This window comes from Schistocerca americana, chromosome 1, assembly GCF_021461395.2.
Source record: "Schistocerca americana isolate TAMUIC-IGC-003095 chromosome 1, iqSchAmer2.1, whole genome shotgun sequence".
In the NCBI taxonomy this organism is placed as follows: domain Eukaryota; kingdom Metazoa; phylum Arthropoda; class Insecta; order Orthoptera; family Acrididae; genus Schistocerca; species Schistocerca americana.
Genome location: NC_060119.1, coordinates 132242596 through 132269926, shown reverse-complemented (window position 1 = coordinate 132269926; position 27331 = coordinate 132242596). Strand labels below are relative to the sequence as shown.

At 42.3% G+C, this 27331-nt stretch overlaps 1 protein-coding gene across 1 annotated transcript; it reads right to left on the bottom strand.

Annotated features, from left to right (window-relative positions):
• Nucleotides 1–10806: 10806 nt before the first annotated feature.
• On the bottom strand, nucleotides 10807–15733 carry LOC124621898 (cuticle protein 67-like). Its single transcript, XM_047147387.1, has 2 exons — nucleotides 15692–15733; nucleotides 10807–11230 (listed from the first exon to the last, which is right to left on the bottom strand). The coding sequence occupies exons 1-2, from the start codon at nucleotides 15704–15706 to the stop codon at nucleotides 10904–10906; spliced, it is 342 nt and encodes a 113-aa protein (XP_047003343.1). The 5' UTR covers nucleotides 15707–15733; the 3' UTR covers nucleotides 10807–10903.
• Between the last annotated feature and the right edge of the window lie 11598 nt (nucleotides 15734–27331).

Below are 27331 nucleotides of genomic sequence, written 5' to 3'. Positions count from 1 at the left end.
CGAAACGTTGGCTTTCTTCATTAAAGTCTTTCGACAACAGCATGTAAATCCAGAATATAAATGTGATTTTCTCGGCCGTGGAAGTTTCATTTTACAATAAAAAAACTGTTTTCTTAATTATATGATGTTACACAATAATTAACAAAACATGAACATCAAATTGTTAGTATGTACTTGGAACAGCGGTTTTCTTTTTCTTGACGCAAAATACTCAAACTCTCTGGAAAGTGAATATAATACAGGATGATTATAATTAAACTTTCAAGACGCTGTAGAAATAACATCCACGGTCTGAATGACGTCAAATGGCAGTGGAATATTATTGGAGAAGCGGGAAGACGTATGGTAGAAGGAAAAATAATAGTGTGAAAATTGATTAGTAGATGGCACTGTATGTGTCAGAATACGCAAATGAAAACACCTGTCATGCGCACGACCCATTGAAGTTGGTTTGAACACTCCGGGTACACGGCTTTACCTCCTTTCGCGTCTGTGACGTTCGCCATGACTGTCTCAATGCAGGATCACGCTCTGTTTATAAAGCTGTATTACAAGAATGATGTCTGTGCACATGTTGCTCTGCAGAAGTTCCGGACTCTGAAGGATTTGGAAAAAGGCGTTGGTACGATGACTGCCGTGGGTGTGAGAAAATGATTCCGAAATTCGAAAAGACGGGTTCTTTTGGTGTGCAGCCTGGTAGAGGGACGAAACGTATTGATTCGACGTCAACTGAAGCAGTGGCCACAGCAATGCAGGAGGAGACAAGTGGTGGTGTGCAAAAGTGTAGTGCATGGAGAATTGCTCGAACATTGGCTATACCTGTGAGCACGGTGCGTAAAATGCTACATAACATCCTTCTTTGCTATCCATTCAAAGTTACCCATGTGCACGAGTTGCTTCCCAGTTGACCTGCCAGCAAGACAGACCTTTGCTTTAGAATTTCGTGCTCGCATGGAAGTGGACACTGATTGGCCGTGGAAGATTTTGTGGACAGACGAGGCCCACTTCCATGTGAGAAGATATGACAGTACACAGAATTGTCGAATATGGGCAACGGAAAAACCACATGCAAATCAACCAGTACCACTTCATCCTCAAAAGGTCACTGTGTGGTGTGGGCTTACAGCATCATTTATCATAGGCCCAGATTTTTTCGAAGAGACAGGCGCTTCCGGACCTATTGCCTGTACCGTCACTGGTAAGCACTGTGAATGTCTTTTGAGCAACCGCGTCATTGCAGCTCTCCAACAGCGTCGATGTGTGGATGGGATCATTTTTATGCAAGATGGCGCACCTTCGCACGTTGCAAACCCAGTTAAGCAGTTCCTGAAGTACCATTTCGTAAATGCTAAATTTATCAGCCTGGCCGTCCCGATCACCTGATCTTAATCCGTAGGACTTCTGGCTGTGGGGCTATCTGAAAGATGTTGCGTTTCGATTGCCAAATTAGCTGCATTGAAGGCACGCATTATGCAACACATTCTGAACGTGACCCCGAAACACTTCAATCAGTTGGGGAACGCGCTGTTTCTCGATTTCAACTTCTTATGGAAAACGGTGGACAGCTGATTGAAGATGTTTTGAGCCAGGCACACGGAAATTAATAATCCGATTTGATTTTGATTGATGCTTTATATGCTGGTTTTGGTCTCAGGACAATTAAAAACCTATGTGATTGATGCTTTTTATGCAGTTTTTGGCCTCAGGGCAATTAGCAACCGATGTGATTGATGATTTAAGCGGCTTCTGGCCGCATGGCAATTAAAAATCGATGTGACATATGTTTTTTATCCTTTCTTGTATTTCAATGCCCCATCTGGGGCGAACTAGCAGCAGCATATGCACTGCTTTTCAGTCGAAAGACATTAATTATACAAAGGAAGACATTTGAAAGAACAGAAAGAAGAAAATGTGGTGTACATATACATAAAAAGGGGGACAGTACAGAAGAGAACAGACAAAAAGGGGACGACTGTAAAATGCAGATAAAAACTGTGAAAAATTAGTTCACACAAAACAAAACCAAACACTGGATCATAGAAGTATCGACGGACCGCGTAGCACTCACCAGTCACTGACAATGACATTGTGTACAAGTCCAGCACACAATTAAACTCACAACTCTTGACGCACAGGAGAACAGCACCAAACAACACTGATGTAGTACACCGATGACGATGAGCAAACAGAGAGGATCTGCCAGACACACACAGAATAGGGAGGAGGGAAGAAGGGAGGGGAAGGGAGGGAGGGGAGGAGAGGGGGAGAAGGGAATAAGGGTGGAAGGGGAGGAGAGAGACTGGCGGGGGGCGCGGCAAAGAGGGCTGGGGAGGGAAGGATATGGGAGGGAAGCAGTCGAGGAGGGGGTGCAGGGACTCTGGGAGGGAAGGAAATAAATCAGCTCTGTGAGAAGGAGGGGAGAGGAAAAAGGGGCCCTGGGGAGGGGGGGGGGATAAGGCCAGGTTACAGTTGGAAGGGAGGTTAGTGAGTGATACATTTTATGCTGGCCAGGGCAGCAGTCGAACATATTCTGTATCCAGAAAGGCCCGTACAGGACCTGCAACATGCGGTGCATTATCCTGCTGAAATGTAGGGTTTCGCAGAGATCGAATAAAGGGTAGAGCCACGGTTCGTAACATACCTGAAACGTAACGTCCACTGTTCAAAGTGCCGGCAATGCGAACAAGAGGTGACCGAGACGTGTACCCAATGGCACCCTATACCATCACACTGGGTGATACGCCAGTATGGTGATGACGAATGCACGCTTCCAATGTGCGTTCACCGCGATGTCGCCAAACACGGATGCAACCATCATGATGCTGTAAACAGAACCTGGATTCATCCGAAAAAATGACGTTTTGCCATTCGTGCACCCTGGTTCGTCGTTGAGTACACCATCGCAGGCGCTCCTGTCTGTGATGCAGCGTCAAGGGTAACCGCGGCCATGGTCTCCGAGCTGATAGTCCATGCTGCTGCAAACGCCGTCGAACTGTTTGTGCAGATGGTTGTTGTCTTGCAAACGTCCCTATCTGTTGACTCAGTGATCGAGACGTGGCTGCACGATCCGTTATAGCCATGCAGATAAGATGCCTGTCATCTCGACTGCTAGTGATACGAGGCCGTTGGGATCCAGTACGGCGTTCCGTATTACCCTCCTGAACCCACCGATTCCATATTCTGCTAACAGTCATTGGATCTCGACCAACGCGAGCAGCAGTGTCGCGATACGATAAACCGCAATCGCGATAGGCTACAATCCGACCTTTATCAAAGTCGGAAACCTGATGGTACGCGTTTCTCCTCCTTACACGAGGCACCACAACAACGTTTCACCAGGCAATGCCGGTAAACTGCTGTTTGTGTATGAGAAATCGGTTGGAAACTTTCCTCATGACAGCACGTTGTAGGTGTCGCCACCGGCGCCAACCTTGTGTGAATGCTCTGAAAAGCTAATCATTTGCATATCACAGCATCTCCTTCCTGTCGCTTAAATTTCGCGTCTGTAGCACGTCATCTCCGTGGTGTAGCAATTTTAATGGCCAGTAGTGTATTTCTTTCTATTCCATAGTCCACTTTCGAGTATTCTGAAATAAAAAGGCGTATTATACAGTGCATTATTTCATGTTTTACAATTTCAATATTTCTCAGCTTATTGACTGAAAGATTTTAAATATTGTTGAAAGGGGGAAGTCACAGCTTCGTAGAGTCTCCATTATCCGAAATTCACCTGTATGTCGACAAGTATGTACACTTCAAGCGTAAAACAGGAAATACCACATTGGTAAAAGGGTTATATTTCATGACAGCACCTTCTGTATTTGAAAACTCCACGTCTCGATTTGGCATGTATCCGGAATAAATTTCGATGTAGTCCTTCCCCCCTGCCATATAAGCGTTACTGAACTTTGTGAGATTGTCATGACATTTCGGATAAAAGGAGGGCCACTCTGACTAAAGCAATGCACTAATTTGCCTTATGTCCGCGCTGGGTAAGTTTTGGTAGCATAAGATTTACGGCGTAAGTACCGTTGGCACTATAACCAAAATTCTCGGTATCCTCGTACCTAGCGAGGGCAAACTGAAAAAGGTATTGCAACATAACCATGTAGTACAAAGGCTTTGCCGAAATAAAAGGAAATAAATGGGAATGTGAGACACTTCGTTGTGGTTGTGATCATCACCTCGTGGTTAAAGCGGTGGTCTAGACGGAGGGGGGGGGGGGGAGTAGGGGGGGAATTACAACGAGGTGACAAAAGTCGTGCCATACCTCGTAATGTCTTGTCAGATCTCCTTTTGGCTGGCGCAGTGCAGCAGCTCGACGTGCTAAGGACTCTATAATTGCTTTGAAGTTCTCTGCAAAAATATTGAGCCATGCTACTCCTATAGCCGTCAATAATTACGAAGTTGTTGTCGGTGCAGGATTTTGTGCACGAAGTGAACTCTTTATTATGTCCCATGAATGTTCGATTGGATTCAAATGGCTCTGAGCACTATGGGACTTAACATCTGTGGTCATCAGTCCCCTAGAACTTAGAACTACTTAAACCTAACTAACCTAAGGACATCACACACATCCATGCCCGAGGCAGGATTCGAACCTGGGACCGTAGTAGTCGCGCGGTTCCGGACTGAGCGCCTGAACTGCTAGACCACCGCGGCCGGCTTCGATTGGATTCATGTCAGGTGATCTAGGTAGCCGAATTCATTCACTCTAATTGCCTAGGATGTTCTTCGAACCAATCGCGAAAAATTGTGGCCCAGCGACAGGGGGCATTGTCAGAAACAGGGTAGACTGTGCTGAGATGTAATTGGTAAGAAAAAAATTCAACTCGTTGCGCCGTTTCCGAGTTAATTAGTATTTTAATTAGCCAATCATGCCGTTGTGCGCGCAGATTCAAGCCGCCTGCCACATACAATTAGTATCAACTGTTCTCATAGTGTAGATTGTTACGTACGAGACTGCTGTGCCTTTCGCTCGGGTTCGATCCTTACTACCGCCCTAGTGTCCAAGCTTCGTGTCGCTCTCTCGTTCGGTTTTAGGAAACCAAACGAAGAACACTGATTTGCTAATTTCAATGTTAATTAAACAGCAAACTGCACAACATACAGAAATTTTTATCTAACAGTTGTTTCTCAGCCAATATTTTCAGAATGTTTCCGACCACGGTGTATACCATATGCAGTGTGAATCACCTAAAACTTGCACCGCAAATATTCGGAAATGGAAAATGCTAGTGATGTGCGGTTTTCACAGAATGGATTGGTAGTCAGGGCCTCGTACTGTTAGCCACTCAACAGATTTTATTAGTACTGAGAATGTGTATTTTTTGTGCGAATATGAACTTCTTTAACTTGAGTCGATGACTGTTGACGTCAACAAATTAAAAGCAGTGTCATTAGATGATAAGTGGTGTTTGTTGCAGGTTTCCAGTGCGAGTCGTTTACGAGATACCGTCTTTTGAAAAGTTCCCATACGGACATTTGTGCAACACCTGTGGTGACACAAACTAAATAGCAACACAAGTGCATACATACTATTGATAGCCTTGGGAGAGCCAGCAATGACAATACTCTACCATCTGGTGAACAAGATGTATGAGACAGGCGAAATACCCTCAAAGACTTCAAGAAGAATATAATAATTCCAATCTCAAAAAAGCAGGTGTTGACAGATGTGAAAATTGCCAAACTACCATTTTAATAAGCCACGGCTGCAAAATAATAACACGAATTCTTTCAGACGAATGGAAAAACTGTTATAAGCCGGCCTCCTGGAAGATCCGTAGAAATGTCGGAACACGTGAGGCAATACTGACCCTACGACTTATTTTAGAAAATAGATTAAGGAAAGACAAACCTACGTTTCTAGCATTTGTAGACTTAGAGAAAGCTTTTGACAATGTTGGCTGGAATACTCTCTTTCAAATTCTGAAGGTGGCATGGGTAAAATACAGGGAGCGAAAGGCTATTTAGAATTTGTACAGAAACCAGATGGCAGTTATAGGAGTCGAGGGGCATGAAAGGGAAGCAGTGGTTGGGAAGGGAGTGAGACAGGGTTGTAGCCTATCGCTGATGTTATTCAGTCTGTGTATGGAGCAAGCAGTAAAGGAAATAAAAGAAAGATTCGGAGTAGGAATTAAAATCCATGGAGAAGAAATAAACACTGTAAGGTTCGCCGATGACACTGTAATTCTGTCAGGGACAGCAAAAGACCTGGAAGAGCAGTTGAACGAAATGGACGGTGTCTTGAAAGGAGGATATAAGATGAACATCAACAAAAGCAAAACGAGGATAATGGAATGTAGTCGAATTAAATCGGGTGATGCTGAGGGAGTCAAATTAGCAAGTGAGACGGTTAAAGTAGTAAATGAGTTTTGCTATTTGCGGAGCAAAATAAATGAAGATGGTCGAAGTAGTAAATGGCTCATAGCAGTATGGGACTTAACATCTGAGGTCATCAGTCCCCTAGAACTTAGAACTACTTAAACCTAACTAACCTAAGGACATCACACACATCCATGCGCGAGGCAGGATTCGAACCTGCGACCGTAGCGGTCGCGCGGATCCAGACTGAAGCGCCTTGAACCACTCGGCCGCAGTGGCCGGCTGGTCGAAGTAAAGAGGATATAAAATGTAGATTGTCAATGGCAAGAATGGTGTTTCTGAAGAAGAGAAATTTGTTAACATCGAGTAGAGATTTAAGTGTCAGGAAGTCGATTCTGAAAGTATTTGTATGGAGTGTAGCCATGTATGGAAGTGAAACGTGGACAATGAATAGTTTGGACAAGAAGAGAATAGAAACTTTTGAAATGTGGTGCTACAGAAGAATGCTGAAGATTAGATGGGTAAGTCACAGAACTAATGGGGAGGTACTGAATAGAATTGGGGAGAAGAGAAATTTGTGGCACAAGTTGACCAGAAGAAGGGACATGTTGGTAGGACTTGTTCTAAGGCATCCAGGGATCACCAACTGCCGGCCGAAGTGGCCGTGCGGTTAAAGGCGCTGCAATCTGGAACCGCAAGGCCGCTACGGTCGCAGGTTCGAATCCTGCCTCGGGTATGGATGTTTGTGTTGTCCTTAGGTTAGTTAGGTTTAACTAGTTCTAAGTTCTAGGGGACTAATGACCTCAGCAGTTGAGTCCCATAGTGCTCAGAGCCATTTTTGATCACCAACTTAGTACTGGAGGGCAGCGTGGAGGGTAAAAATCATAGAGGAAGACCAAGAGATGGATACACTAAACAGATTCAGAAGGATATACGTTGAAGTAGGTACTGTGAGATGAAGAACCTTGCACAGATTAGAGTAGCATGGAGAGCTGTATCAAACCAGTCACTGGACTGAAGACCACAACAACAACACAGTGCATACATTAGTTATGTGGATTCTGAGAAGTAACGAGACAACTGACCATCACAGGTTGTGTTGAAAATGACCACCGGCAGCGGTAGTACACGCTTCCAGTCTGGTATGGAACGACTGCTGCACACGTGCTGACAAGTCAGCGGAGATGTCCGGGGAGACTCCAGTAATATGTCTCTGCACATCATCTGGTGTAGACAGTGTCTTTCAGCTTTCCCCACAGAAAAATCTCAGCTGTCGTCAGATACGAGGAAGGGTCGGCCAACGTAAACGTCCTCGGCGTCCAGTCCAGATATCTGGAAACAGTTAGTAATTCTTGCACTGGACAGGCATCATGTTAGTGCCACAGGTTCCTCCTAGTCTGCAGAGGAGGATCTTCTAGTATCCGTGGAAGGTGGTCTGTTAGAAGGCGTCGCTACTTGCGTGCTTTCACTGCTCCGTCTATGAAAAACGGGCCTATGAGCTGATGGTTCACTATCCCATCCCACTTTTTACGCTCAACGGACGTTTACGTTCCACCTGAAGTCAACTGCGATAGTGAACAGGCCATCAGTACATGTTTCGGCTGTTTACCTGGCCATGATTGGTAAACGTAGCTTCATCACTAAACAAGATGCATGATACATCTGGAGTATTCTGTCTTAACGCTCATGCTCAGAAGTTAACTCGATTCTGATAATCGTTTCCATGCAGCTCTTGATGGAGAGAGATGCGATAGGGATGGAACCTATGTCGATGGAGAACGCGTAGAACACTAGCCTTTCTCATGTCACTTCTTCGTGCACGGGAGGTAAGGTGCGGATCAACTGCAACTGCAACAGCAGCAATTAATTTCCCCCTCTTCTGTCGATACTTATTTTCTTCTGTTAGGTTGTCTAGGTGTTACGCAACGACTTTCACGTAACTGGTTGATGAGGCTGACAATTAACTGCCGAGAAGGTTGATGTCTATTGGGATGTCTGACACATACACTCTACAAGAATGAAGTGCATTCTTCTTACGTTGTCCTTACGCCTTGAGCATTTTGGCTTTTTCTGCGTTGGCAAATCCTATCGCACACTCTTGACCTACTGCTTACATTATCACACACTAACTGATTAGCAAGTCACCATGCAGTAAAGAACAGAAAAGTGCACTGTAAGCAAAAATAACAACATCGCACATTGCAGCTACGCAGGTTGGATGGCACCGACAGGGGTCGGTATGTAAACGTTTCAGAATATGATGTCTCGTAAACGACTCGCATGTAAGTGGCCAGCCAATAACAATTTCCTGTGACATTCTTGTTGCTATGTTTCCCCTGTCCTTAGGTTTTACTTTCTTAGGTAGCATTTTCCTACTTTTCCTGCTTTGTTTGAGTGTATGCTTTAGTTTTCTTAGGTCTGTCCACATTCGTTCCTTTTAACGTGTGTCAGGGCGCTGATGGCCTCGATGTTGAGCGCCCATAAGCCCCACCACACCACCACCACCACCACCACTAGAATCCTACAACAAACGCCACTGGCCTAATTGCCCTGCTTTTAGTTTTTTAATGTTCATAGTCACTGCTCCATTTAAAAAAAAATGTATTTTCGCTCAAAAGATACACTTCCTTAGTATTATTACAGTCTGTTGATTGACTAACAATACGAGCCCCTGATTACAAATCTACTCTGCGAAAATCGCACATCAGTAGCACTTTCCATTTCCAGAACATTCGCGGTGGAAGCTACAAGTGATTCATATCGTATAGTAGGGGAACGTGTAGCCTATGCCAGTCTGCAAGTTTATCAGAGTATGGTATAAAAATTTGAAGGAAATCGGTCAAGAAGTTTTCGAGATTCTTGGTAACAACATTAAATGACTTGCCTCTATGTAGTAGTATAAACGTTTTGTATGTATATTCATACACCATGTACATTTTAAAAAACGAGTTCCGTATGTTTGTCCGAAAGTTTTATTTGAGTAACAGGTGTATAGCCTATGTCTGTTGGAATACTTATTACTGTATCGTGTAGAAGTTTGAAGGAAATCGGGCAAGAATTTTTTGAGGTTTTTGGTGACAGCGTTAAACAACGTCTTGTCTTTAGATAGTAGTATGGATTGCCTGCAAGTGTATTTCTCTGACACGGCCCTTCTGTATACACCTTTCGCCTTTCAGCAATCCCTTCTTTGCTTAATAACGGTTTTTGCCCTGTAAAGCTAGTTAAAAGACTGGTGTGATGCTATATCTCTTAGTATGTGTGTTTTCTGCATGTCTCATAGTTTTGTTACAGTCGTCTCCTTAATCACCGGAGGTACTTACGAAGCCTCCCAGCACTGTAGTGTATGAAGGACGTGGACAAAGGATCACTTGGACTGGAACCTGTATCAATGGCGGCGATTTCTTTTCGCCGAGGAGTGCCATGTTTATCTGATGCCTGATGATCGTCAATGAGGAGTGTGGTGGCAGACATATGGAAATGCACGTCCAAAGCATGCTGTCCCGCAGGTTCAGCTGGAAGTTGAGTCAATCATTTTTCGCGAAAATTTCGACCACCCTCAACAACTAAAGACGATAGTTTGAGGGTGCGCATTATCAGGACTGGATAATCCACACTATTGTTCAGTTCTGTCACCATAATCTCAAAAACAGGAACCCGTTGCAAGACGATAACGATCGCGCATGCTGTGCACATCTACTGGATATTTTCCTCCAGGTGGAAGGAATCAAACGAATGGAATTGCCTAGTGTGTCTGCTGTGATTAACCCGACTGAGCATTTTTGGGAGCCATATGTCAACTAGCTTGAGAATCCGAAGATATTATATTGTGTGGAATAAAGCAACAATGAGCTGGATTTTAAACGCTGCAACAGAGTTTAAATTTACAGACGTGTAAACATGTGCACTTTCGATCAGTCTGCCGTTGCTTTGGCAACTGTTCTTGTTCTTATTTCACAGCAAAATTAATGTTTAGTTTCACAAAGCTCATTTTTTTCATTCCATGCTTATCTTCAAAACAAGCACAGACACGTTCGCAGATATGCAGGTGATGCTAATATTCGATTGAGATAAATCGTTGATTAAAATTTCGTGGAAATATTTCGCTGCAATGAGAAAGCCTTTGTTTCAATCATTGGCACCCCACATCCCTTATAATATCCCTGACACTCTCTAGTTCAAAATAATACAAAAATTTCAGGATCTCAAGTGTCAAGTATATACTGAGTTATTTTTTGAACCCCTCTATATCTTCTATAACATGCATTTTCTGTTGGAAATGTTAGATACATAATTTTGTTGTAGCAGAAATGCTTTATAGTTTCAGCCCAATTTCCTTAACCACACTGATTTAATCTAGAATAACCATAGCCATACAGAATTATTTACAAGAGTCAAAGGACGAAAGTATTGAGTACTGCAGTTCTGTATGTTAATTGATGACCTTCTTACAGTCTGACGTCAATAAAAAAGTCGTGGTAATAATGTCGCAGAAAGATTTTATTTACGGAAGATGACAGAGCTTGAAGGAAAATAAATAGACAGAAGAAGAGCTGAGGTTGAAGTGCTGCCTCGGTGGTTAGTGGTAGTACGCGGGGGCGGCGTAGGCCAGTGCGGGGGCGGCGACGTGTGCGATGGCGTCGTTGCTGACGCGGACGTCGGACTTGGTGACGCTGGAGTAGGGCGTGTCGACGGTCTTGGTGTAGGTGGACACCTGTCCCAGGTTGCCGAAGCTCCTCAGGATGTTGGAGCTCTGGGAGGTGATGGCCGCGGGGGCGACGGCCGCGGGGGCGGCGTAGGCGACGGCGGGGGCGGCGTAGGCGACGGCTGGGGCGGCGTAGGAGACGGCGGGGGCGGACAGGTAGCCGGCGCTGGCCACGGCCAGCACGGCGGCGAAGGCAAAGATCTGTCGAAAGACGGCAGAAAATACAATTACTCACACCTCACTTTAATGCTTTTTGTTTCTTAGTAAGGTAAGATTAAACCACATGTTCTGTCTGTGATGAGAGATTCACATGTCAAAGCTCTACCCACTGGACTCAGATTGAAGTCGTGCTGCGTATTTTTCTGCCAAGGTTTTTCCATCATGCTATAACGTAAATATACATGCAGCTCATGTGAACAACTGAGGAGCAGAAATAGTATTCAGAAGAGTGGTAGTTCATATTAGGGATGTGAAATGTTGACAGATCATCCATACTGAAGTCGATTCAATTATTGACGTCTGATCATTCTTGGTTGATAGTAATCGACACTAAATTATTTATACTTTTAACATCGAAGTCAATTGATGAAATATTAAAATGGCTTAAAACCCAATGTTATTATTCAATAAATATGTCCAGGATCTCTGTCTACGGACTGTAAACATAATATTCTTGACCGAAGTTGTTCGTCGATCTACTGTGTGGTTGATAGAACGTATCTTGCTTTTGAGAACAGTCTTTTTAGAGCTCAAACATCTAAGTACGATTTTTTATATTGCAGTAGGAAGTGCTGATGAAGTACTTTTAACACTCTTATCGAATCTTGTTTAATATTTAGAAGGCGCTCTTTCAGATAATAGCTGAGATCTGTGGAAGGTCCATATCTGTTCCTGCCTGCAAATGATTCTTTGCTTGTACTATTTTATATTGCCCACTCCATAAACCACATGTAGTTTTTTTTTTGTGGCAATGTATCGAAATATTTCCCACACTACTCGACCACACGAAAGCTGAACACAATAGCCAATGTTTCTGCCTTAGTCCGTTTAAAAATATTGCTTCCTCTCCTCCGACACTTCCACGCCCCTTGGCCAAGTTTGAAAAGTCGTAGTTGTGTTGTACTTGTGTCGTTTTGAGAAATTTTTAGAAAGAGTTTCTTTTAAATGACGAAAAACTTATCGCCAGTGTTAACGAGCCCGTTTCTTTTTTTTTTTTTTGTTCCTACATCGAATGTTAATATATTGTCTTTAACATCAATGTTACGATGTTTCAAAAGAGTTCATTATCATTAGCAGATGATCATGCACAGAGTGGGTAAAATAAAAATGGGGCAGAAGATAAACGACATAACTTAAAAAAAAAATGTTCAAATGTGTGTGAAATCTTATGGGACTGAACTGCTAAGGTCATCAGTCCCTAAGCTTACACACTACTTAACGCAAATTATCCTAAGGACAGACACACACACACACCCATGCCCGAGGGAGGACTCGAACCTCCGCCGGGACCAGCCGGAAAGTCCATGACTGCAGCGCCCGAGACCAATCGGCTAATCCCGCGGGGCGACACAACTTACATGATCAGCACTTATGGCAGGCGATGTAATTTGGTTTGCTTGTCTTGAGGTGAATGAAATATTTTCCATCCCACTTTCATTTTACCCAACCTGTGTAAACTCCTGAGGGATCATTGAAGATTCCTAGTACAGTTACCAGTACGGATTAAGACAAATGCCGAGTTAATTATTTTAAAAACGACGTGGCTGATTTTCCTCGCGGTCATTCCTACATTCAGAGCTTTCACTCTGTCCCTAATGACCTCATTGTGTACAGACTTAAAACCCCAGTTTCCATTCCCCCACTTTCGAGCATAGGTACTGACGGCCACGAATCCTGCATACTGATGTGCAAATACACCGTAGGAAGACGACAACACAGTCGGTGACTTGCGACTCCCGACACTGATCACATATTTTCTATGTTTCATTTGAAGAACGGCGTCTTGGAACTACTAAAAACTGCTGTAAATAATACGTATCCACAGACAAGTAATTTGGTCAAGCGACCATGCTGAAGTCATGGATTAACATTACATCACATTAAAGGAATCCATCACTTGAAGATGGTCACATTATCGAAACCAGTTTCGTCTCAGTAAGTGTTATTCACAACAGCTTTTGGTGGTTTCATGATGCTGCTACTCAACTACACTTAAGTTGTGCGAAACTGTACACAAAAAATATTCTTTAAAAGGAACCTTATGAAAATATCGACACCTTGCTGAGTTTGACACTGTGAGCTGAAGCCAGTATAAACTTTAAACAATTTATGTGACGATCGACTAAAATAAACTTTAAAGTTAGCACACTGCACTATACTTAACTATTGCTCCATGCAGACCTTCAAATAAGTAATTCAAAGTGCCTCATTTACCTAGTTCTTCTTGTCGCTACGAACGTTATATCTTGATTGCAATGATGCTGAATAATTTCTGCATCTCTTGCTCTGTTGGTATCACGTAGTGTACAGAATTAACTGACGAGTAGGACAACAATAAAATGAATTAATATTTTCCATTCTTTTGAAATATTTTATGTCTTATGAATTAGTGGAAATCTTTCACGAAACTAACATAGTTCATAACAATGGAGGTTGCTGTTGTAGCACGAAGATGAAACCGGGGAGTCCTGTACTGTGCAGTGAAGAAAATGCACATTTCTTTTCTCTTTCATTAATTACAATATCAGTGTATTAGGAACACACTTACAGAAAATGAATGCACAGTCCTAAACAGGTCGTCGTGTAAACAACATTGCAGTGCATGTTCGTAGGCTTGCACGACCAGTGTCAGTCTGAATAAGATCAGTTTGGTTATTAGGCCGCCTCGCTATGAAATATTAAAACTGTTGCAACTTCCTTGCGCGCTGTGTGGTTCTTTAGTGGATACAGGAGCGAGGAACAGATGCTGTTCATATACAGAGAATTCAGATATTAGTTTAATATACGTCTAATATAAAATAGTAAAAAATAATTCAGAACTTTGTTGCTGTAGTTGCAGCGTCAGTTGCTACCGGTAGCTTTGAATGTTGGATACACAGATACCGCAGCTTTACAAATCAGTCACTCTTCAGTACAATAACTATACAGTAGATCGCGAGCCCTAGCCACTATATACGTCGGTAAATGTTATTCAGCTAGCAAACACACAAAATGAGAGCAGTGCATGAGTTTTAGAAATTAAGTACAACCGTCGCTGGAGCTTCGGAGAGGGGATGCTTGCTTCTCATTGGCAGCAACGTAATCGTTCGTGCCAGCGCCCTCGTGCCGCGGTGGCGGCTGTGGGAAACTTCTACATCTACTTCTACATGGATAGTCCGCAAATCACACTTAAGTGCCAGGCAGAGGGCTCATGGAACCGGCGGTGGCCGAACTGGAGGCGCGCGTATTTGAAAGTGCGGCCGTCGTGGCAGCGACCGATATTGGTAAAACAACTAAAACGCCGACGTTTCGACCTTCTTTGCAGCGATCTTCTCAAGGCGACCATCTGCTCGATTGTGGTGAATGTCTTCCCCTATATACCGTCTGTTTGGGTTGTAAGATGGCTACCGACTTTACACTCTGGGATGCCACTGGACAATTCGAAGTAAAGATTGCTATGGAGGAGTAGCTATACGGTAAGTTATTGTATTGGCTGTGCTCCCGTGATACGTGACTGATAGGCAATAGCGGATCGGTAGCTTGTGCGCAGGGGTATTTTCCTGCGGCAAGACGTCGATGCCGCACGGCAGATCTCTCGTGGCCGCTTGTTTATACTGAGCCTCTGGCTGGCGAAATCATGGGACCAGCTCCATTGGAATCGCTGGCAGTTAGGCACTCGGTAACTTGTAGCCGTTATCCCTGTTCTTGCTGTTAGGGCGTTTGATTATTTCGACAGCGTTTCTGATGACGTCCTAACAGCATGAACACATGCATGAATGGATATTACTCTTTGGCTGCCAGCTACTCCAGTTCAGCAGGTCCGCGTGTGTTGTTCTCTGGCCAGCACTTACATATGACGTAGGTTCAAAAGTATAAAAAAAAACGGCCACCAGAGGAATGCCGTGGGAAATCTACATCTCGCTGCAGGAAAACACTCCCTCCGATGCAAGCTGCCGATTCGCCATTGCGTACCGGTATCCTGCCAGAGGAATGGCGTTCAGACAACTAAAATCGTCAGTATATAGGGGAAGACATTCACTAAAGTCCAGTAGTTAACCGCCCTGAAGAGGACCGCTGGAAAGTTGGTCGAAACGTCGATAGTATAGTTGTTCCAATTTTTCGTAATTACCGGGCCTAATACCCAAATTGAGTTTATTCAAAATTTATAGCAACTGCGTAGCCTAAACCTATGTAGGAATATTGAGAATACATCTTTAACAGACTGAAACGGTCTCTGTGTCTTATTTATTACTGTTAGGCTTACGAAGACCTAGTTAAAATCAAGTACGGCTAGTAATACTACTCAGGGACTGTCGGTGCTGCGGCAAATTATGTTTGAATAAGCATTACGTAATGGTATTCCATCAACTGCCACGCTATAGGTCTCAGCTTCAGATGGTCAGAAACGAGAGTATTTACAGACGGCATTGCTTGTAGAGAATACTAGCTACTGTAGACCCGTACCTTGAGGGCGACCATGTTGCTTGATGTACAGGTGGTTGACTGTGGACCTGTGCCGCCCGCTGGCCGTTATATAGCTGCCCGACCGCGGCAGGGTTTCGCTGCCAGGACCTTGGCGCACGGTGTCCGTGACGACGGCCAGTTTGGCGAGGAACTCGTTCAGAATGACACAGTGCCCCAGTATTAGTCATGCAGGCACATTAAAAATGAGACTGCGAGCGTAACTGCATAGCTGATCTCAAATTTTGCTATTGCTATATGACCGCGTTATACCGGGTTTCATTGTCATTAGCACTGTTCCCCTGATCAGTGTGACGGATGGTATCTGAAGGATCTGCACCTTAAAGTATCAGGAGGTTGTACAGTGGCTCATCGGACTGTCTCATTTTTCGGCCTACTAAATCCCACCGAACTTTGTCCACTTCTTTTGTATGTCGATCCTTTTATCGGGACGTCACTGGGACGACGGCCGTTTACTATCGTGACAAAAATAAAAAAACACCTACAGTCGTCCTTACGATATCATTTTATTTTATTATATAAAATGAAATCGTAAGGACGGTGTTTTTTATTTTTTGTCACGTTTGTCCACTTCCTCCTGACGGCAATGCTAGATAACAGACCGAAATGTATCTATGTGAGTGACCAACGCTTAATTCCCCATTATCCTGACGCTGAAGTACCTCAATTTGCGATTCTCTCTCTACAACTATGCAACCCGTACACAGCAAGTGGCTGTAACAGAGCGAGGTATGTTGTTAAAACCACTCCTGATGTCAATATTACTTTTTTTTCTTTTATGATTTCTTTTCATGTATCTATGTGAATGACCAACGCTTAATTCCCCATTATCCTGACGCTGAAGTACCTCAATTTGCGATTCTCTCTCTACAACTATGCAACCCGTACACAGCAAGTGGCTGTAACAGAGCGAGGTATGTTGTTAAAACCACTCCTGATGTCAATATTACTTTTTTTTCTTTTATGATTTCTTTTCATTGACAGTTTATATACGATAGTTACATGAAATAACTAATTTTTAATTCAAACTGTATTACATCGACTTCTATTTTGCGCAATACAAATTTTGTTTGAACCACTAAGAACATTTTATGCAAATGAAAACGATAAGAAGACCAAGAAATTCTTCGAAAAGAAATAAGGAAAGCTGTAAACGTAATGCAGAAAGGCAAAGCAAGTGCATTATGATGGTCTGATGATGGAAATACTTCAGCTTACCGGTAAAGAAATAGAACAGTATCTGGCTAAGATCTTTACTATTTGTGTACAAAAATGCAGCATCCCCGCCTTGTGGAAGAAAGCAAATGTTATCTTTCTATACCAAGAAGGTAGTATTCAGGATTTGAAGAATTACTTCCTCTTATCTAACAAGTTTTCACTAAAGCCTTGAGAAATTCTTTCAGTGGTGTTTCTCGCAACCCACAGAACAAACTGTATTGCGCCCTGTCTGTATTACAACTGACCATACATACACCATGCGTGAAATAATTAGTCGATTCGGCGAATGTGAAATGCCGCCATGCATAGCTTTTTACTTCAAAAAGGCTTTTGATTTTGTCGTCTACGCTGCAGTTATATTGACACGGACCACACAAGCTGTGGAAACAAAGTGTGTAAACATAATATGGCTTCTGTCACCATACGAAAACACACGATGGAATTTTCCATTGGACGAGTAGTAAAGCAGGATGACCCTATACCCCCAAAAGTATTTATATGTCATAGAGATGGTTACGTCCAACATAATTGGCAAACAAAGGTTGATTAGAAAAAGTAAAAACAAACTGAGATTTATAGATGATATAAGCTAACCGGACAAAAGATGTCGCTCCAGTGTGCATGCGCAAATAATCCTTAAGCCTTTACAGATGGCGCAGCGATCAAGTGACGTTCTCAACCGTGCGTGCATTACCTCTATGCGAGCATATGGCAGTGGTGACCGCTGTGACATTTATATTTCAAGCAGATATTGTACCTAAACATGGATAAATGTAAGGACGAGGCATAGAGGCAAATAAAGGGCAATCTTGTTTGGCTGAATTTCTTGGTGTTTTGCGGTGAACTATGCAACGTGTGTACAAGCTGTGACGTACACATGTGATCACGAAACACGACAACAGTATTTTGGTCGGAAAAAGACGCTGACCAAGGGGGACCATACGCGCGTTTCGTGGCTTGCCAATCAAAATCACTTCCCAATCCGAGAAGAATTGCTGCAGGCAGTGAATGATGGTCATCCCATCCTGTTAGCGGTAGACTATTGCCACTGGAACTGCATATAATGAGCATTAGTAGTCGATCAACTCGCAAGTGGCCACTGCTCACACAAGCACGTAAGGGGGACAACGGCAAAGTTCACTGGGCTACAAGAATACATGACTGGTTTTCTGAACACTTCCCCCTTCCTTCCCTCCTATTACGTGTCTATTGGCCTGCAAACTCACTTGACTTGGACCCCACTGAAACGTGAAAAGCATGTTGGAACAGCAGGTAAAATGCCATCAGCGTCTCGGCAACTTGGTGGAATTGTGCGATCAAATCCTCTACGAGTGGCCTGATCTGGATGCGACGTAACTACAGACAATGTGGTCTCACTTCCCAACCAGATCATGTCTATGGGTGGAATAGCAAGGTATTAAAGGATGCTTGTAATTGACTTTTCTAGAGGTGACTATTTTTTTGTTCAATGAGCTTACTTGTCCTAGCCAACAATATGACACACCTGTAATCCCGTATAAAGTATCTATCAGAGAATTGCGAAAAAGTAAGCCTCAAACATAGATCTGTCCAAATCAAATACTTTGCACAACATCTGTCTAACAAAAAGAAAACAATATCGAATTACCACTCTCTAAAAAGTGTCAGTTAATTAACCAAGGAGCTTCAAAAACCTGAAATCTTTCGCGCCATCAAGCTAGGCTGGAGGGCTTATTGAAGGAACGCGACTGTTTTTAAATCTAATATGCTAGCAAACTAAAAAAGTTTGAGTTCGAACAGTATGTCCTTTCCATACCAGCATATGGTTGTGAAATTCTGATTTACAACGGGTTTTTCAAAAGAAACTTTCGAGCAGCTTAGAGTTATGGAAAGGTCACTCTTAGGGCTCATTAAGAAAGACCGGAAAACAAGTGAAGACGTAAGAGCAATAACAGCCGTTGTGAAAAGTGTAAAGAGTCTAAAACTGGAATGGGAAGCACATGAGATGAGGAATGACGGAAGATGGACAAAAGCAGTACTAGTGTGGACTCCTAGACCACAAAACAGATCACTCGAGTTCTGGAATAAAGAACTGAAGAAAGTCGCAGGCTTGAATTGGTAGAGGACGAAGGATACGCGGTGGCGAGGAAACAGCAATCGAAACTGTATTTCTTAGCTTAAAATTAAAGAGGCTACTTGAAAGGTTGAAGTAGCTGAACAATAAATAAACAGTGTTGATGACATAAATCAGTTTTTATATGGAAATATTTTATTAAAGAAATAAAATTTAAAATACCAGAGTGCACGTCATAATTCAATACTACTAAAACTTGTTTGTTTTAAAACTGACGTGGCTTGATTGAAAATCACCGTTCTCTTTTTTCTGACAATTTTTTTCTTTTCGAGAACTCAGTATTCAAAAATTATTCATAGGAAAAAATTTCCGTTTTGCATCATGTTACAGTATTAAAGTGTAATTGTATTCAAAGTTCAATGCCATAATTTTGCATCCCCGATTTTTGTATTTCCGAAAACGTATACTTTTACTTTTTACTTTTTTTCGTTAATTAATGAAGTAAGGAAATTTCAATCACCTGAAAGTTCTTTTTCTAATAACATAGATTTTGTGTGAAGAAAAACCACTTCACCCTCTATTGTACCTTTGCATCTTTCAATTTTCCTTTCTTTATGCAAAATCATATGCAAAATATAATAACTCTCTATTTTACCGTTTTCGAATTATGTGATATAAACGTCAATATATAGGCATTGTGAACAAAGCGACAGTCGGTACAAGTTAAGCATTCAAATATTTCAGACACTACGCTATTCGTTGTGTGCAATCTGTAATGAGCAGCCAAGGTGTAAGCTTCTGTAGTCAGTCGGAGGCGAATAGGCATTACGTAAACATCTATGTTAGTGAGTAGGTATCGAGCCTCGGTTCACCAGCTATTACTTAGGTCGGCAATAAGCATCCAACATGTAAAGTTATTTTCTTGATCATTACCACTTGTGGAATGTGGGAAACTTCTTGGATTTGGTGCAGCTTACTGCTAATGTGTTAAAAAGTTAACTCTCATATATTCTGAAAAAAAACTGTCAATCGAAATAAACTGTGTGCTAATGGATATTGTGCTGCGAATACATAGGAAGAAAGACCCTTTCTCATTTAGCTACAATATAGCAGGTCAGCAAGTGGAAGCAGTTAATTCCATAAATTATCTGGGAATAGGTATTAGGAGTGATTTGAAATGGAATGACCATATAAAACTAATCGTCAGTAAAGCAGTTGCCAGACTGAGATTCATTGGAAGAATTCTAAGGAAATCCAGTCCGAAAATAAAGGAAGTAGACTTAGTACACTTGTTCGCCCACTGCTTGACTACTGCTACCGGTGTGGGATCCGCACCAGATTGTGTTGACAGAAGAGATAGAGAATATCCAACGGAGAGCAGCGCGCTTCGTTACAGGATCATTTAGTAATCGCGAAAGCGTTACTGAGATGACAGATAAACTCCAGTGGAAGACTCTGCAAGAGAAACGCTCAGTAGCTGGGTACGGGCTTTTGTTGAAGTTTCGAGAACATACCTTCACCGAGGAGTCAAGCAGTATATTGCTCCCCCCAACGTATATCTCGCGAAGAGACCATGAGGATAAAACCAGAGAGATTAGAGCCCACACAGAGGCATACCGACAATCCTTCTTTCCACGAACAATACGAGCCTGGAATGGAAGGGAGAACCGACAGAGGTACTCAAGGTACCCTCCGCCATACACCGGCAGGTGGCTTGCGGAGTGTGGATGTAGATGTAGATATAGTGTGAAATAAAAAACAAATTCTGCAGTGCTCTATACATCATGTAATAACGGTTCAGAGTAATTAGTAGCGACATGAAGTTTAAAGAAGAAATTCTACGAGACAGAAGCATACGAAATAGGTCGGTAAGTTACATGTTCTGCTACTAGATATCTTTAGAAAGGGTCTAGCGGTGACGACAATGAATGCCCATTTAGCCATGAAAGACGACGTGTACGTTGCAAAACTTGGGAAATCAAAACGCATGCACGCAAGAGCCAGATCACAACCTCCCTACACCGTCATATCAAATTTCAGGCATTGTCTCTCACTAAGTACAATGCAGTGGCCTACTGCCTTCACTTGACGACCGAGAGCAGCGGCGTTCGCATAGAGTTATCAGTCCTAGCAGACAAGCAACACTGCGTGTAATAACTGTAGTAATCAAAGTGGGACGTACGACGAACGTATCCGTTAGGATAATGCGGCGAAATATGGTGTTGATGGGCAATAGCACCAGACGACCGGCGTGTGTGTCTTCGCTAGCAACACGACATCGCCTGCAGCGTCTCTGCGGGGGTCGTGACCATGTGGGTTGGAGTCTAGACGACTGGTCAGATGAGATCCGATTTCAGCTGATAAGAGCTGGATGGTAGGCTTCGAGTGTGGCGTACATCCTACGAAGCCATGGACCCAAGTTGTCAACAAGACACTGTGCAAGCTGGTGGTGGTTCCACAATGGTTTGGGATGTGTTTACATGGATTCACTGGGTCCCCTGGTCCAACTGAACCGATCATTGAAGGAAGTGGCTACGTTCGGCTGCTTCAAGGCCATTTGCAGCCATTCACTATCTTCATGTTCCCAAACAACGATAGAAATGTAATGGATGACAATGCGGCATGTCTTTGGGGCACAATCGTTCGTGATTGGTTTGAAGAACATTCTAGACAGTTCGAGTGAATGATTTGGCTGCCCAGATCGACCGACATGAAACCCATCGCACTTTCATGGGACACAGTCGAGATGTCAGTTCGTGCACAAACCCAGCATCGGCAACACTTTCCGCTATTATGGTTGGCTATAGAGCCAGCATGGCTGAGCATTTCTACAGCGGACTTCCAACGACGTGTTTAGTCCATGACACGTCGAGTTGCTGCGCTATGCCGGGAACAGGGAGGTCCGAGCCGATGTTAGGGAATATCTCACGGCTTTTGTTAGCTCAGCGTATCTGCTGCTAGTGGGGGACTGTGATGGGTGCACGCCTGGTATGGTGCTATGCCATCTTCTTCTCAATGGGTTGCTCACCCACTAGTATTTATGTTCCTATTGCTGATTCTGCGGCCTTGAGTCGTAGGACGTGTTTGGTGCAGGTCTTCAAGGTAGTCTCTACTGTGTATGCATTTCTGCATAACTGCTGCAACTGAAGTCCATTTTAACCTTCCTACTGTATACAGACCTTGGTCTCTCTTTGCGGGTTTTACCGCGCCTACTCATTCCCCCCTCTCTTCCACACACACACACACACACTCCCACACACATACTCGTATGCACACAGTACTCTCCTTTGCACTCTGATGTATCTCCGTGCCTCAAAATGTTTCCTGTCAACCGATACCTACTTTAATAAAGTTGTGACATAAATCCATTTTACAAATCGAGCGAAAATCAGAGTCAGAAATCAATAAAAGAATTAATAGCGGACGGAACGTCATTAGGATGCTTCACTCTGTCTTATGGAGCAGGAATGTAATGAGCAGAAATAAAAAATTAATATACAAATCCATAGTAGAGACTGTGGTTCTGTATGGAGCGGAGACCTGGACAATTGGTTTCTCTCTGCAAGTTTTACCGCGCCTACTCCTTCCCCCTCTCTTCCACACACACACACACTCCCACACACATACTCGTATGCACACAGTACCCTCCTTTGCACTCTGATGTATCTCCGTGCCTCAGAGTGTTTTCTGTCAACCGATACCTACTTTTAATAAAGTTGTGACATAAATCCATTTTACAAATCGAGCGAAAATCAGAGTCAGAAATCAATAAAAGGATTAATAGCGGACGGAAGGTCATTAGGATGCTTAACTCTGTCTTATGGAGCAGGAATGTAATGAGCAGAAAAAAAAATTAATATACAAATCCATAGTAGAGACTGTAGTTCTGTATGGAACGGAGACCTGGACAATTAATCTGAAGCACATTAAAAAATTATAAGCGCTAGAGATCGACTTCTGGAGAAGATCGGCAAGAATCTCCAGGAAAGAAAAGATAAGGAACACCGAAGTAATAAGGGGAATGGAAATAAAAGAAAGAATATATGACAAAATGGATAGGAAGAAATTACAGTGGTACAGGCATGTACAACGAGACAATACCAAAATTGATACTGGAGTGGGAACCGGAGGAGAGAAGAAGAAGACGTCCTACGACCACCTGGCTCCAAAATGTACAGCACACAATGAGGAGAATGGGCGCAGAGGAAGAGGACACACGAAATCGAAACACCTGAGGAATATTTTAAAAATATAGTTTAAGAATGTTTATTCTTTGTATTGTAATTTCCGAGTAAATTATTATGTTGGAGATAGGCCTCTGTAATGAGGAAAAGCTCAAAATATGCATACATAAATTCCAATTTCTTCGCAAATCGATTCAGTATTTCTTCATTATTTATTTGATCGACGTAACTAATGTGCAGCATTCTTCTGTAGCACCCCGTTTCAAAAGTTCTGTTCTGTTCTCTTCTGATCTGTACTGCTTATCATGTGTGTTTCACTCCATGCAAATATTTTCAGATAATAATAACGTTGATCATGTTGAACACCAGAGATGACAAATTTTAATGATTAATGAGAACCACGTCAACTGTAGAATTACACATGTGTTGTTAAATGACCAATTTCATTCTTGCACAACTCGGCAAAATGAAGATGTTCTAGGCGAAACCGCTCGTAGCATAAAACAAATGTGTAAGTATACAGTTGAGGTGGTTTCCCTTAATCATTAAAACTTCCAGGTAAGTTTTCCTAAAATTTAAATGTTTATTAGCTGAAATTATTCTCTTTTTTATAAATAGTTCTCTTGTTATTGCGAACCGGTGTTTTGTATTCTCTTTACTTCAGGCATCGTCAGTTACTACACTGGAAAAATACCAAAAAGCATCTCCTACTCTTAATGTCTCATTGTCTAATACAATTCTCTGAGTATCGCCTAATTCGAATATACGATGCACCAACTGTGGTCATTGGAAAAAAAAAGTTTGGTGGTTTGAAGCGTTGTTCCATACAAACAATCAGTTTGTAATGGGGAAGACAGAAAGAGGCAAGCTTATAAAATAACATTACACTAGTTTTTAAAGTATAAATCTAATTAAAAATTAATCAAAAATATTCACTACTTATTGACAGACTATTCAAATACTTTTCACCTTTTCATTTCAGAGCAGCAATTAAAATACACGTACTCGATTATTTGCTGGATGTATTCCAATCTGTGCCTTGCTCAACAGCTTTTTCCCTCTACAGCTCCAGCTAGTACCATTGGGGCTATTACGGGACGACTTAACACATGTCCTATCATTCTACCCCTTCTCCTTGTCAGTGTGTACCATTTGTTACTTTCTTCTACGGCTGTTTGGAGAATTTCCTCATTCCTTACATTATCAGTCCACCTAATTCTCGACATTCGTCTGTAGCACCACATCTCAAATGCTTAGATTCTTTTCACGTTTCGTTGTATTACAAAAAAATTCAGTATTGGCAAACATGTCAAGCAGATCAAGATTGTATCAACAGTTTCATTAAATCACTCACGCATATTAACTACAAAAAAAGTATTTCAATTTCTGAATGTTTACACTTGAGGAAAAAATCTGTTTCCTAAATTTGCATTATACGTCAAAATTGTAATTTTCTACAGAAATTAGTTTCAGACTTTATCTGCTCCACATCTAACCAAAGAGAGACGGTGAATTGAATGTCTGAAGCACTTTTTCATGTTTCCACAGATAAAACTATACATCATACAACCAAATTTATAAGACATTGTTCATTTATCAGGTGCCACACAATCAAACTAGTGCCTTAAATTCTCTGGTTGGCGTATGACTGCTCCCCGTACTTTAAAGGCTTTGAGACGTTCAGGCAGTTACTGTTAGAATAGCTTGCTTTGTTAGATAAGTAGTGACCAGATGTGGTCGAGTCCAAATGAAAAGAGGTACATAAGCTGACATTTATTTCCTTTCCTCAAATTCTATCCAGCATAAAGCATGGAACGTTTTTTTTCCAAATTCTCAAGTCTAAGAAAATATTTATCTATACAGAATTGAAGTATACAAAAATTTGAATCGAATTTACGAAATCCTTCCAAAAGTATCAGAAAAAGGTTTTACCTCTGAGGCATGCATGGAGGGAATGAAGCTGATTCTGTATGTTAAACTTTCGAAAAGGCTTTGATGCTCGGCCACATCGACGCCATGTATTTACGAGGTTTGGAACTTTAATAGTGGCTACTCGTAGAAAATAGATACATTTTTCAAAGTTTTACTGACCTTCAAAGTAGTCTTCAGGAACTTTTCAGAATACTATATTTCGTAAACGACTCGCACTAGAATCCTGCAACAAACGCCACTGGCCTAATTACCCTAATTTTAGTTTGTTAATGTCCATAGTCACTGCTCCATTAAAAACGTATTTTCGTAGAGAAAATACACTTTCTCAGTATTATTACAATCTGTTGATTGGCTAACAATACGAGCCCCTGAGTACAAATCCATTTTGTGACAATCGCTTATCAATAGCACTTTCCATTTCCACAATATTCGCTGTGCAAGCTACAAGTGATTCATCTCGTATAGTAGGGGAACGTGTAGCCTATGCCAGTCTGCAAGTTTATCAGAGTATCGTATAAAAATTTGAAGGAAATCGGTCAAGAACTTTTAGAGATTCTTGGTAACAACGTTAAATAACTTGGCTTTATATAGTAATATAAACGTTTTGTATGTATATTCGTATACCATGCACATTTAAAAAACGAGTAGCGTATGTTTGTCCTAAAGTTTATTAGAGTAAGAGATGTGCAGCCTATGTCTGCTAGAATACTTATTATTGTATCGTGTAGAAGTTTGAAGAAAATCGGGCAAGAATGTTTTGAGGTTTTTGTTGAGAGTGTTAAACAACGTCTTGTCTTTAGATAGTAGTATGGATTGCCTGCAAGTGTATTTCTCTTATACGGTTCCTCTATACACACATTCCGCCTTTCAGCACTCCCTTCTTTGCTTAATACCGGTTTTCCCCCTATAAAGGTAGTTAAAAGCTTGGAGTGATGCTACATCTCTTCGTATGTGTGTTTTCTGCATGTCTCGTAGTTTTTTCACAGTCCTGTCCTTCATCGCCGAAGGTACTTATGAATAACCCTGTAGCACAGCGAACTTCACTTTGAGGAGCAACTGCGTAGGCCTTGTCACCCTCGTCAGTACTGAGTCGTCTCCACACGTTCAGTTTGGTCTTTGGTCGTCCGTTACGAACAACAGTACAAGCCTCCCAGCACTGTGGTGTATGAAGGACGTGGACAAAGGATCACTTGGACTGGAACCTGTATCAATAGCGGCGATTTCTTTTCGCCGAGGAGTGCCATGGTTATTTGATGCCTGATGATCGTCATTGAGGAGTGTGGTGGCAGACATATGGAAATGCACGTCCCAAGCATGCTGTCCCGCAGGTTCAGCTGCGAGTTGAGTCAATCATATTTCGCGAAAATTTCGACCACCCTCAACAACTAAAGACATAGTTTGAGGGTGTGCATTATCAGGACTGGATAATCCACACTATTGTTCAGTTCTGTCACCATAATCTCAGAAACAGGAACCCGTTGCTAGACGATAACGCTCGCGCATGCTGTGCACATCTACTGAATATTTTCCTCCAAGTGGAAGGAATCAAACGAATGGAATTGCCTAGTGTGTCTACTGTGATTAACCCGACTGAGCATTTTTGAAGCAGTTAAAACTTGCAGTGCATTGTGGTACGAATCCTTTTCGCACATTCGATGACTAAGGAGGGATGCCTATGAAGTGATGGGCAAGAATAAGCTGCAATATCTCGACTACCTCTAGGATCCAAAGATATTATATTGTGTGGAATAAAGCAACAATGAGCTGGATTTTACGCTGCAACAGAGTTTAATTTTACAGTCGTACAAAGATGTGTACCTTCGGTCAGTCTGCCGTTGTTTTGGCTACTGTTTTTGTACTTATGTCACAGCAAAATTAACTTTTAGTTTCACAAAGCTCATTTTTTCAATCCATGCTCATCTTCAAAACAAGCACAGACACGTTCGCAGATATGCAGGTGATGCAAATATTCGACTGATATAAATCATTGATTGAAATTTCGTGAAAATTTTTCGCTGCAATGAGAAAGCCTTTGTTCCAATCATTGGCACCCCACATCGATTATAATATCCCTGACACTCTCTACTCAAGTTAAAGATAATACAAAAATTTCGGGGTCTCATATGTCAAGTTTACACTGAGCGTTATTTTTTGGATCCCTCTATATCTTCTATAACATGCATTTCCTGTTGGAAATGTTACCTACGCCGGCCGCAGTGGCCGAGCGGTTCTAGG